Source organism: Pempheris klunzingeri, chromosome 19 (genome assembly GCF_042242105.1).
Source record: "Pempheris klunzingeri isolate RE-2024b chromosome 19, fPemKlu1.hap1, whole genome shotgun sequence".
NCBI classification, from domain to species: Eukaryota; Metazoa; Chordata; class Actinopteri; order Acropomatiformes; family Pempheridae; genus Pempheris; species Pempheris klunzingeri.
The window spans coordinates 6,647,431-6,659,933 of record NC_092030.1 but is presented as its reverse complement, the minus strand read 5'-3'; the positions used below and the strand labels follow the sequence as shown (position 1 = coordinate 6,659,933).

Sequence of the window (12,503 nt, the reverse complement as noted above, 5' to 3'; positions counted from 1 at the left end):
TTTAGTGTTTTACAGTACATTAAATTCAAATTCATATGCTAGGAATTTAGTTCAATAGTAATAGTTGGCATATTTACACAAAACAGGGGAGACCCAGAGTCCCACAAGTGCCATGATGCTGCTGCACTGGTTTAACACTGTAAACTAATGTTAGGAGACTGTCCTCAGTGTCGTCATTGTCAAACAGTTTAAGTTCAATACTGTATGTTGGTGCGCTTGCTTAATATTTGTAGTTGTGTGTGAACGATTCGTGTTTTAACTACGTTCGTCTATTTCATTACCTGCCAGGAATGTCATGAGAAACAAAGCAACAGTCAGGATGTGTTTAGCTAACAAGCAAAGCCGCAAAGTTCGCAAACATGCCAACCAACACCTAATCAACATGTATTTTATTTTGTTCACTACAGAAATGTTATGTGCTGGAATCATGGTCTGACTTTAGGTCTGTATTTAAAGGGATACTTTGCCAATTTTCAACCAGCTTTGTATAATTATACAAAAGAAAAAGCAGAAAAGCATGGCTCCTAGAATGTCGAACTATTCTTTATATGCCATATACTTGCATGTATGCTCCACCTCACCTCCTAAATCAACTGCTTATAGAAAAAAAAAAACACATTTATCCACTTCTTGAAAGAATTAAAAGGCAAATGTTTTGATGGATGAACTGCTGTCAAAGGTGGCAGACATTACACACTATACTATTACTGTTACTCACAACTGGTATTTTTCATCAGTCTGGCACAGACAGACTGCCAGTAGAGCATAAATGAAATTCAGATTGAAGGGATACACAACAGCTACAACTACTTATGCCGTCCGGCTGATAGGCTTCTGAGTGTCGCTACTACTGTGTGTGATGTGAGAGAGGGTGAAGTGGACGAGAGCCTGATTGAATTGACTTTTCTGTCGTACGCAAGCAGCACATAAAGAGCCTCCAATGGCCTTTATTGATTAGTTACTGCTTCATAACAACCTCACTTGGTACCAATGTATTTCTCACTAAGTCCTTGTTGTGAACTCAGGGAACCCATGTGAGAGGCTATGAAAATGAAAGAAAAAACACTTTAACTTGAGTTAGAACATCAAAATACTAATCGAAATTTAAAAGCAGATGAAACTAGCCATGTGTTTTTTCAGCGTAGTGTGAGGTATTTCCGCTCTTCCGCTGGTCTGCTTCTGTCTCATTTCTGGGAAGCTCCGCTCGTAGAATACACAGCAATAACACTAAAACTGTGGAAAATCAACACACTCAGCAACAAAGTCAAAGAGGGGAGAAAATAACCCCATTGCCAAGAGTAATCTTTCTTTCTCTCGCTCTCTCTGTCTCTCGCCATCTGGGCAAAGGGCTTTGTGGAGCCGGGAAAGGTCGTCACATCCCTCGCACAAGCCAACATCTGGTTTGTCACTGCTCTGATATCTGAGTTATTCAAGGAAGGGTGAAAGAGTGGGGGGCTTCATCAGAGGGTGAGGCCCCTGAGTGTAAGGGCAAGCACCACAAATGTAAAATCTGTGTCCCAATGATATGTGTGATTCAGAATGAGTCCAAGCACAGCATTAAACAAGTCAGGAATGCTATCAGGGTCTCCGCTGACTAACAGCTAGTCAGGCTCAAACATGTGATTATTTATTGCTCTGATTATTTAAACTGACTGGGAGGAATTCAATTAGCGCTGGACATCAGAGAGCCCTTTGGCGCCAGATGCCATGTAACTGGTTGACCGAACTATCAGACCGATCATTTTAGGGAGCAAAGAAATGAGACGGACCAAATTAGATTTCACGATCAGGTTTCACTCACACAGAGCACAGTCACTGTCACTGCACTTAATGCAATAAATCTAGAGATTAAACACAATGTTTATGGCTTGAGACAGATGGTAGAGCAGATGTTCACCTTAAAATAGAGTAGATACCATTTGATCAAATATAAGATTTCAGTCACTATAAACCTTGTTATGAATCAGTTATCGATATTGTATAAATACTGTACATTGTAATGTGTTTTGAAAATCAAAAAAAAGTTGAAATCATAATGACAGGAGAAGCACAGATAAATTCATTTTATTTCATAATCTGCAAGCTAACAGTGGGGGTCTAAATTTTAAATGTATTTATCTGTAATTATTGTATTTGCCTTTTCTCAAGCACATTGTAGTTTTTATTATTATTATTATTAGTAGTAGTAGTAGTTACACTGAGTGAACTGAATTCAAGTGCATTACATTAGTGTACATTTATTTAGCAGACAATTTTGTCCATTTAGAGGTCCTGCACCACACTACCAGAGTGGAGCCCTGCACCGTGTGATCCACAAAATCACTTCCTGTTGACCCCAAGTGTTTTCCACAGCAATCCTCAGGCTAATAGCTGACTCCCTCTCACTCTGGAGTCTCTGTGGTCTGACTCACCCCAGTCCTCAGCACTCTCACCCTCCCTGGAGAGAGGAAGTGTATTTCCTCCTCAGGGATCAATAAAATGTGGCAGAGAATAACACTACGATGACCGCTGTTTTCCACTGTGACCTGCTTCATTTGTCAAAGGGTCACCTTTGTTTGGGCAGAGGCTTTTCCTAAATTGCCCACTCACAAAATCTTGATGGTGTCCTTAATTGATTACAGAGTTATCAAGTAACAAATGCATCTGCCTATTAAAATAACCCCTAACTGGTAGGCTTTTAATGTGAAAAACATACAGGAAATGCTCAGTTTTGGAAAGGAAAGGAAGCCTTGCTGGACTGCTTGCCTGTGTTGTGATGGGTTATTCCTGTTACTCTCTCTCTCTATAATTAATAGCCCATTGTTTGTACTAATGCTTGATGTATCACAGTTTAATGTCCCATCTCAAAAGCCTTTTCAAGTAGCTAATTATATCATTCCATGTGATCTTTAATTTCTGTGTCCTTGTTGTCAGAAAAACTCTCACAGTGAATCTATATACACTGTTGCCCATAAAGTTGGAATAATTGTTCAATACCCCCAATTTTGTTAAAGCCTGAATACACAGTTTGAAGAGGTTAATTGTGGTTTAAGTTTCACTGTGATATGTTTGGAAGAGTTTGATCAATAAAGTTGATAAAGCGAAGATATACACAAGAATAAATCACATTGTCACAATCATTTCATGAGAAGAGACAGAAGACATTTTATTCCAACTTTATGGGCAACAGTGTATATGTGATCAATATCACCAACTTAACCAACGTAAAAAAAACTGTTCCTGGCAAATCATCTCTGATATGTAGCAGTTTTATTTAATTTCACAAGCTAGACAAAATGTCTCAGGGGCATGAAAAAATAGAAAATGCTGTAGTCGCAATTTGGTAAAACAATGCACCGATTTGTATCTTGACAGCCCAGACAGAATAATCACTTTGCCAAAAATGGCTTCCAGATGTCCCCCCCCCCCCCAAGGTACCCCATTGAGGGTGAAAGCCATTTGTTGTAAACTGTGCAAAACGAGCACTGTTGAACTGTTGAACAAACAAAAATTTGCAGAAACCTTACACAGATGACTCCTTCCCTGCTATAACTAGCCTTCATGTGTTAACCTCCTTTCACCACGTCAGCTGTTTCAGCCATTTCAGACAACTGCAGGCCTTCACTGCCACAGCTTGAATCGTCTCTGTGTCCAAAAAACATTAGCACGCTAAAATTGTTCATGGTCTCCCCTGTATCGCTAATTTTAGATCCACATTCAGAGAGCCACATTATGAACTGATCAAGATTCAAAAGGTGCTGCATTACTGCTGGTGCAGCAACACACATCATGTTCATATTCTGGAGATGGAGCCGGAGATAAATTAAATTGCTAAAGCAGTTTTTGTATACATTTGTTTGTGTATATATATATTTTTTGGTCATTTAAAAAAAATACATATATTCTTTATGTTGTTTCCTAGGCCCCTAAAGTCCAAAAAGATTATCTAGTTGTTATAAATTATTTTGCACAAGATAACAATGTGTGAGCACAAAATATGAATCCAATCGTTTGTGCGCACAAGATTAAAAACAATAATTTCTCAAAACATTATAACGTAGATGGATGCAAATGATAATAGTAATAGAACACAAAAAAGTAACCAAAATAATAATTTAGAATAACAGGAATATACTTTATTTTTTTTCTTCTGTACTGTAATTTGTAAATGGACATTAGGAATACAGTGTTAATGCTGAGATGCTGTAATGATACGGAGACACATAATTCATCAAAAAAAAGGCGTAATAATATATTAGCGCATGCACAAATGCTGAAAGAACAGCTAATGTAAATGTAACCGTACTCAGCACAACATTTTCAGCATCCTTATCCTTTGACCCATGCTACATTCATGATAAAAGGACCGTTGTTTGTGTTTAGGTGTCTGAAATTGTGTTAAACATCATTGTACACCCGCCAGAGAGACAGATGACAGCATCCATTCTCTATTTAACGTCTGGTCGTGGTCAGTGATGCAAAAGGTCGACACTTTGGTGAAGTGCTTTTCGGTGCCATATCGCAGTACTGTTGATTAACCGTGCATGCAGCTAATCATGACTTTCCGGCATTTCATAACATGACAAACTGTCCACTAATTTAAGTCCCGCCCTGTGCTGTGTGTTACAGCTGCACCACATGTGAAAATGGACTCTACATCGACAGCATATGTCTCTGTACTTGCACCTCATTCTGATTTTCTGTGCAATCATTGTCCTCCTTAAATACTGTAATTCTGATTCTTAATTTTAAGTAAACACTCAAGAAGCATCACGCTAAATAAATCCTCATTCACTGACTGTCCAGAGGTTTCTAGGAGTCTTATCATCCTAAATGGAATTGTCCCAGGGGAGAGGGGCCTGAGTAGTGTGTAGCATGGAGCAGACAGCCATGCTGTGCTTTCCACCCTTTGATAATGAAGTCCAAGACAGTTTCAATAGCTTGCTAACCTTTTCCCTGCTGTGTCTCAGCTATGAATAGTTCTATTCTTCCGGAAGAAACGTCAGGCGAGCAAGCCTTACACTGCCTCCCTGCAGAGGATACAAAGTGCCTTTTAATCCCTCGATTAACTGCAGCAGTGTTGGGCCAAGCATTTATTATGTAGTGCAAAACAAAAGCTCAATAGGAAATCACCAATTATTAATGGCCTTGATAAAGGCCTTTGCTGTGGTTATGTAACACAGAAGGAACACAGTAAAACGGATCTTTTCTGTTGATCTTTACAATATTTCAACTGGGAGAGGCTTCACTTCTTTAAGTAACCAAATATCTATTAACAGGTTGCACAATAAAGTTTGGAAATGTGAAGAGTCCTCTGCAATCAGACCCCATACTGACATCATTATACTTAAAATGGTTGGTGAGGCCCAGAGTATACAGGATACCCACATGATGGAGCGTAGACACTAGTGGTGATAATAGGATGAAGAGAGTGGCTGAAGATTTGGATGGATGGCTTATGGTGACTCAACCTGGGCACTGGACATGATGAAAACTGGAGGTGGACAGGATGGAGGAGGGCTGCAATAAGTCTGCACTGAAATGAATGCTGACAGCAGCAGAGAGGAGAACAGATTTTAAAGGTTGACAGTGGTCATATGATTGGCTCATGGAGATTGTGGCAATATGGTTTAGCTAAAAGAGTAGGTACACATAGATCAGCTGATGAAGAAGGAAGGGGGAGAAGAGCGAGAGAGAGAAAGAGCGTGAGGGAGAAATATGAATGGAGATATTATTGCAGTTGATGCTGTTTGAAGAAGTAAAATGAGATGAAATCCCTGCTCAGCCATGCAGTTGCCATAAACTATAAGTTGACAGTGTGTCGCTGAGCCATGATTTAAATCTTGGCCACATTGACTCCGCTCAGCAATAGGTGCACTTGCAGTGTGCACACAGGTAGGCAGGTATGTAGTCAGACAGGCAGGTCAACCATCCCCTCTTTATTCGGACGGAATGGAATGATTCAGTGATAGCCACAGACACCTTTTTTTTAATTATCTTTTTTCTCAAGCTATTTCATTTAATGATTGCTGTCTGGCTGTTATGAGAATTTCCTGGAGAATGCACTTATTCACCCACAGTAAAATGCAAAAATACACCTTGGGACAAACAGAAGAAACCTAATTCACAGTAATGATCACATTTTTCTAAAGCCACTGAACTACACTTCATTTCAGAGTAATGTACCAAGAACATTTCTAGACTGTTTTTTATTTGTCTGTCAATTACTAAAATTTGGTATTTTGGTAGCTGTGAATTATTTTGTTCTATATAGAAAAATCTCGAGACAATCTCAGGAAAGTGTTTTCAATTTGTCAGTCTGCAAACATTCATGGTGAGTCAAATTTAAAACCACATATAACCAACAACTGATTAAAAAAAAGTTCCTGTGAATCTTGTGTAACACTTTCCAGATGTTGCCCCCCACAGTTATCGCTAAAACAACATACCTTGTCATGAAGTGTTTATCTGTATTGCGTGCTATTATGAGGTATGCAAACGTTATGTAATTTGTTGTAATTTTATAGGACAAGGCTTTTTGCTTAACGCAGAGGATTTGAAGCATTATGGCAATGTGTTTGCAGATGGATAAAATACACACGGTGGCAGGCATTTCTTTCTGTTGGAAATAGTTTAAGTTGCATAATTACCCCTCTTCCTTACATTATGACTCATTAATTACCCTTTAAGATTCATCAGTTTTAGTAAAAAAGAGTCAAAGAGACAAAGAGTCTACAGCAGCTCTGTGAGGCTGTAGTGGGTATCGTAAAGAAAACTAAATTAAGGTAGAAGTCCAAAACTTGTTTTTGGGTCTCAGACGTTATGGCTGACAATGTTGACATACTAATATTTAGCAGGTATAATTGTATGCTCACCATCTTAGTGCAGTGTATTAGCAAGCTAGCACGCCTTAACATAAAAGTCCAGCTCGGGCCGACAAATCGGAGCTCTGATCTGGAAGCCCTGGAAGAAAACTCAGGGGATTTTACAAGTCATCCTCTGGGGACCATGAATGTCTGCACAAAATGTTATGACAGTTGATCCAATAGTTGGTGAGACATTTTACTCAAATCCAAAAAAGTGGATCTAATGGTGGCACCAGAGGAATAGTCGGGGATCACCAGGGCCATGAGTGTGTACTGGTTTTCAATCTATCAAAAAGCTGTGGAGCTATTTCCATCTGAACACAAGTGGTGGACCAACAAACCAACCAACCAGCATTGCCATCCTTAAGGTCAGGCTGCTAAAATGGCTAAAAATAATCTGTGTCCCCAAGGTGAACAAGAATTCTGTTGTTTTATGGAAAACCATTATGAAAATTTGTCATCTAATAGTCATCACAATTAGGATGATTAGCTGTTCTCATGATGTCAAACAGGGCATTTAATAGACTATTATAGTTTACAAGTACCACAGTGTTCAAAACTGCGGCCCATGAATCGTTTAGTCAGAGTAGGCATTGCATTCTTCACATGCTGGATATTTGCCGATGTCTTCAGCCTAATTGTTTTTCCAACCAGAAGCTTACTCCAGAATACCAAAAAGGTGCAGACATTCCCAGAAACACATCCTCCTTTCTGCTGACTCACTGCTCTCACTCTGTATTTTGTGAGGAATGTTCTACAGTTGTTGGCTGAGCCACTTTGACAAACCCACAACAATTAAGCACTAGATTTTTTTTTGACCAGTGATTCACAAGTATTCACGACTGAACCACACATACCTGCATGACCGAACATACAACTGCAAAAACAGATGATCGTTCTGTACCAACACCTTACTGCACTGAGGTTACTCTATCCTTTGTGGTCTCACAAAGAACTCACAAAGAAACAATGAAGTATGAGCATTATTGGTCAAGACCACAGCTAGATCTCATATGTTATAAATATTGACAGAAAGGTGGAAACAAGACAAAAGTCAGAAGTCAGTTGATGCTTTTTTGAGATTTCCCGCTAATAGATGAACAGGTTAGAAAACTAGAGGCAATTATACAACATGAAAAGGTTCTTCAACCATCAAAAACAGCACAGACAGGCATCTGTGTTTGAATCTGAGCATCTTCATTATCGGCTACAGTTATTAAGGCAGGAGCCACAGCAGCTGTAATGAACCAAATCGTCTGTAATTGATGTTTATTGAACATCAAGCTTGATTCCTGTCCTGATTGATTGAAAGGCCATTTCCTCTGCTAGTTGGAGGCAGATGTGCAGGATGCAACTGCAAAGCTAAGGAAATCTATTCGCCTAATGCTCTGGCTTTATTACAATGCACCCCTCAAATTTTGGAAGATAAGCTCTTGTATGATTGGAAATGCTCTCCCAAGAGCCTTCCTTTGTTCTGCAGGCAAGAGACCACCAACACATGTACGACAGTCATTTACCAGTACAAAGGATCTGATGTAACAAACTCTTGTGTGAAAATCTGTCTGTAATTTTAGAAGAAAGGGGAGCTGCTGAAAGTGGGCAAGTCATAGGGGTTATCAAGGCGATGACTCCTTTCACAGATGTTTTTGTTGCATCAGATCTCGGAACCCATCGGCAATCATCTGACAACAATTTAACCTCTTTGGGCAAAGGCCAGTTTTTCCAGGCTTCTGGTGTAACCGGCGGATATCTGGATTACAGATATCTGGGCCAGCGATCCCTCTTCCATGCACCACTCATTGTTTAACCCACATGAATGTATATAAAAAACTAAATCCAGACCATCGTTGATGGCTTCCAAGACTGCATTTCTGCCAATGCATTCTGTTTCTTTTGCTCTCGACACAAACCGTTTACCTGGATGCACCCAAAGCCTGCTCACACAGGATTGGTCAATACCACTCTGACTGTAAACGGGAACCAGAATGTTTCTTAGACTTAGATTAGACCTACAGAAGAAGCCAAGCTACAGCCTGGCTCAACCTGTTACTGCAGCCAACCATACCATACCACCATTTTTAAATTTCTTTAACTTGCTTTCTTCTCGATTGTTATGATGGTATGCCATCACTTAGGAAAAGATCGGAAAGTAGAACACTAACCCTTCATATCTCAGTTTTAGTAGTGAGCTAGTAGTAAGACAGAGATACCAAACATGCACAAGACGTAAGGCAGAATCAATTATCTTTATTCTCAGATCTGCAAAGATTAAATGTAGATAAAGAGATTTATGGATTATGATACAGCTCAGTGTAAAGCAGGAAAGGATGTGGTGGCGGTCCTCTCTTTTGGCGTGTTGGCAAGCAGAGCAAACTGTCCTAGACTTCCCAGCATGGCCGGTACACCCGTCCCACCATGCACCTCATTGTGTCCCTCCTCAGGATGGGGATGCTCACATCCTGGCCAATACCTCTGTGCTCGATGACCTGGTTGTTGTCGTCAGCTCTCCGCTTGTAAAGGGACAGTCCGTTCTGCAGCACCCGCAGGTCCCTCCACAGGCTTGGATCGGCAACGACTATGACTCTCGGCCCTCTGGTTTTGCCCGCAGTGGCCAGATCTGCGTCACCAAGGCTGTTTTCTGCTGCCTCGTTGCTCAGTATCGAGGTGAAAGTATCCTGCTCCAAGGAGCTGTCTTCAGCGTTGCCCATGGGTAATGCCACTGACAGTGCAGAGCATTGAAATAAGAGTGCTGCAGCGAAGACGACATTCATGGTTGACTGTCTCATGGTGAAGATCTTCCAGCAGGTGCAATGCGTTGGCTTCTTGGATGACTTTCTTTCTGGAGCTCTTGCTTCGTTGTTCTGACTCCGAGATCGTATCCCGCTCTTTTATATCATTTAGGACATGCTGGCTTGGCCACGTAGAATCGTCTTTAATCATAGCTTCTCCTGTTGTGTTCAGGAAATTAGTTTAATGCCGTAAAAGGCAATTGGCTAGAACTCTTGCAGTGTTCAAGAGTGCTGTTTTGCTCAAAAGTTAATTAAAATCATCTCCAACGTGGTGGCTGATAAAAGTCTCTCAACAATGAAACAGTGGGAATTCTTTGAAAAGGTGACACCAAGAAAAACATTAATCCAAAATGACTGCCCTTTAAAACAACAAGGATGGATTACTCGTGGGTGAAACTCTTCTTGTTGTCAGATACTTGATGATAAAAGCTGTCCTGTAATGGCATTGTTCCAACCGTGTTCAATTAGGGATTTAACCTTGGATTAGTGCTAAAAAGCAACCAACTGGTTCCTGAAGTGTGTGTGGGTTTGTGGCAGCAGCTCCTTGTTGACGTGTCAAAGATAAAATAAAATTAGAAAATGTTTCCTCGCAGAGAATATACAGTAGATCTGCTCCCAAGGCCATGACGTGGAAGCTGATTTGATCTTTTGCTGGACCACAACATAATTACAACCCTTCCTAATTAGTGTTGCCAGATGGGCGCTGCAGGAACACACCTGGGTCTGCATGAGATCCATATGAAATGAGTTACTGTAATCTATGCAGGCAGCATTTGAGTGAGATCAAACGAGTTGACAAATTAACAAAGTTTTTATTTATGATTCAGGTCATTTCATGTCATCGGTTGTTCCAGAAAATTTTGAAAAAAGCAGTTCTGTACTCCAACTAAGATCTTTGAAGCAGAGAATAGCAAGCTTGTAAGCACTAAAACATATTACAATTAACACTATTGAACACAGTAGTTTGACAGAAAATGGATTTGGGATTTAACAGACATGATTTGCAGCCCATTATAAAACTTTGATGGCTAGACATGTAATTTGATGTTATTAAATTGTTAAGTTTATTTTAGTCTTGGTAATGTGCAGCTGGGCAGTTCAGATGGGAAGTGCCGTGGACTATTTCTTATTGAAAACCATGTCTGTGGTTTCCAAAAAGTCTGGCATTTGAGAATTATCTACACCCTGTTTTTATTACCGTCTGAAAGGCCTTGTGTAGTTTTCTGGAGACAGACAGGTTTGTTTGAATCTTATCTGTCATTCCTAGATGTAAGATAGTCATATGTATCATTGATGGGACGTGTGGAGCTCTTGTTATGCAGGAGGAGTTAATGGTGCAGAGAGCCTGTAGATGCATTTGGATGAAAACCATACGGATCCGTAAAATGGAGGTGTTTTAGAAATGGAAAGATAATAATTTTCCCCAGCACTTAAAATCCATATAGTAAGCCTGCCAATAACACGACTAAAGAAAAAGATCATTTACTCTCGCAGCTAAAACATTGTCAGAATAGTTTCTCATTCATCCCATTTCATATAAATACCGTTATTCCATTTACAGTGTGAAGAAACAGTACATATGAAATTTAGACAACTAAAACAGGGCTGAGATCAGGGAAAGATTGTAGATTAGGATTAGGCAAGGCAAATACATTATGGTTGAGTTGTGATTGAATTTGGGAAACTATTCACATAAGTACACTGAGATAGCCATTCTTCTTAAAGGCAGAGAGAAAATCAACATAATGAACAACCGCTGAAGTGAAAAAAGCAAAAGCCCACACAGAAGAGAGGCCCAACATAAGTGGCTGAAATATGCAAATGGTTAGTTTGGACACCTGTTTACTTTGACACTTTGTCTCATACATTTTAATAAAATGATTCAATTATTTCCCTTACATTCCTGGAAAACAGAGAACCAGTGGCAGGGAACGTTTTCCATGCTTGCTCTCAGGTGTAAGAGGTGTTGGTGTGCCACAGACAGAAAGACAGAAGAGGAAAAAGATTTCTAAAAGCAAGAGGCCAAGATGTGCTGACCAGCTGACTACACTAATGGGCGCCAACCAAAACATGAGGCCTCGGCTCGGGAGTTTTAGGGGTGTAAAAAGACTCAACGGTGTGCTGAGGGAAGACGTACGTGACACCAGCCCCTTAAGCACAGCGGAGCTTGTCTTTATTAGTGGCGGGCCACATGGCACAAGCGCAAGTGTTATTCCAGCTAGGTAAATACAGGACGCAGATCTAACAGCAGTGCATGTATTAACAGGCACAAATTGAATTATGTTGTTGAAATTCCAACACAGTGCGTCCTGCCAGCCGGCTCTGAGGTCTGAGAGATTCAAATCTCATTTTTCGTTCGCACACAGGCAGGTTAAGGATTTCTGTACCGCAACATGCGCAGAGGACTTCCCTTTATAGGGGCAGGAGGTTCTGGCTGAAATTCACTGGATGTTCTCAAATAAGCAACTAGAGAGTTCTGCTTTTACACTAAGGCAGAGGTGGAAAATAACTTTGTACTCATGGCACATATGTTGTAGGTTATTGTATTTAAACTTTTTACAGAAGTATTTGCATTTCGGGGGACTTTCTCCATTACATTTCAGAGGAAAACACTACTTTTTACTCACATCTGAACATTCGTTTTTTAGATTTTTTTCTTTTTAAACACTTTATGCCTTTATTTTTCTGTTGACAGTGTCAAGAGAGAGAGACAGAGAGAGAGAGAGAGAGAGGAAACAAGGTGACAGAGAGAGGGGTATGAAATGCAGCAAAGGTCTTTGTCTGGAATGGAGCCTCTGGATATTGTGGTTATGTGGCATTAGCCATTAACCACTGGAGCACACCGCTTCTGTACATTAACTGAATTAAT

At 40.2% G+C, this 12,503-nt stretch overlaps 1 protein-coding gene across 1 annotated transcript; it reads right to left on the bottom strand.

Moving 5' to 3' along the window:
• Window positions 1–9,223: 9,223 nt before the first annotated feature.
• pmchl (pro-melanin-concentrating hormone, like) lies at window positions 9,224–9,631 on the bottom strand. Its single transcript, XM_070850921.1, has one exon. The coding sequence runs from the start codon at window positions 9,629–9,631 to the stop codon at window positions 9,224–9,226; it is 408 nt and encodes a 135-aa protein (XP_070707022.1).
• Window positions 9,632–12,503: the final 2,872 nt, after the last annotated feature.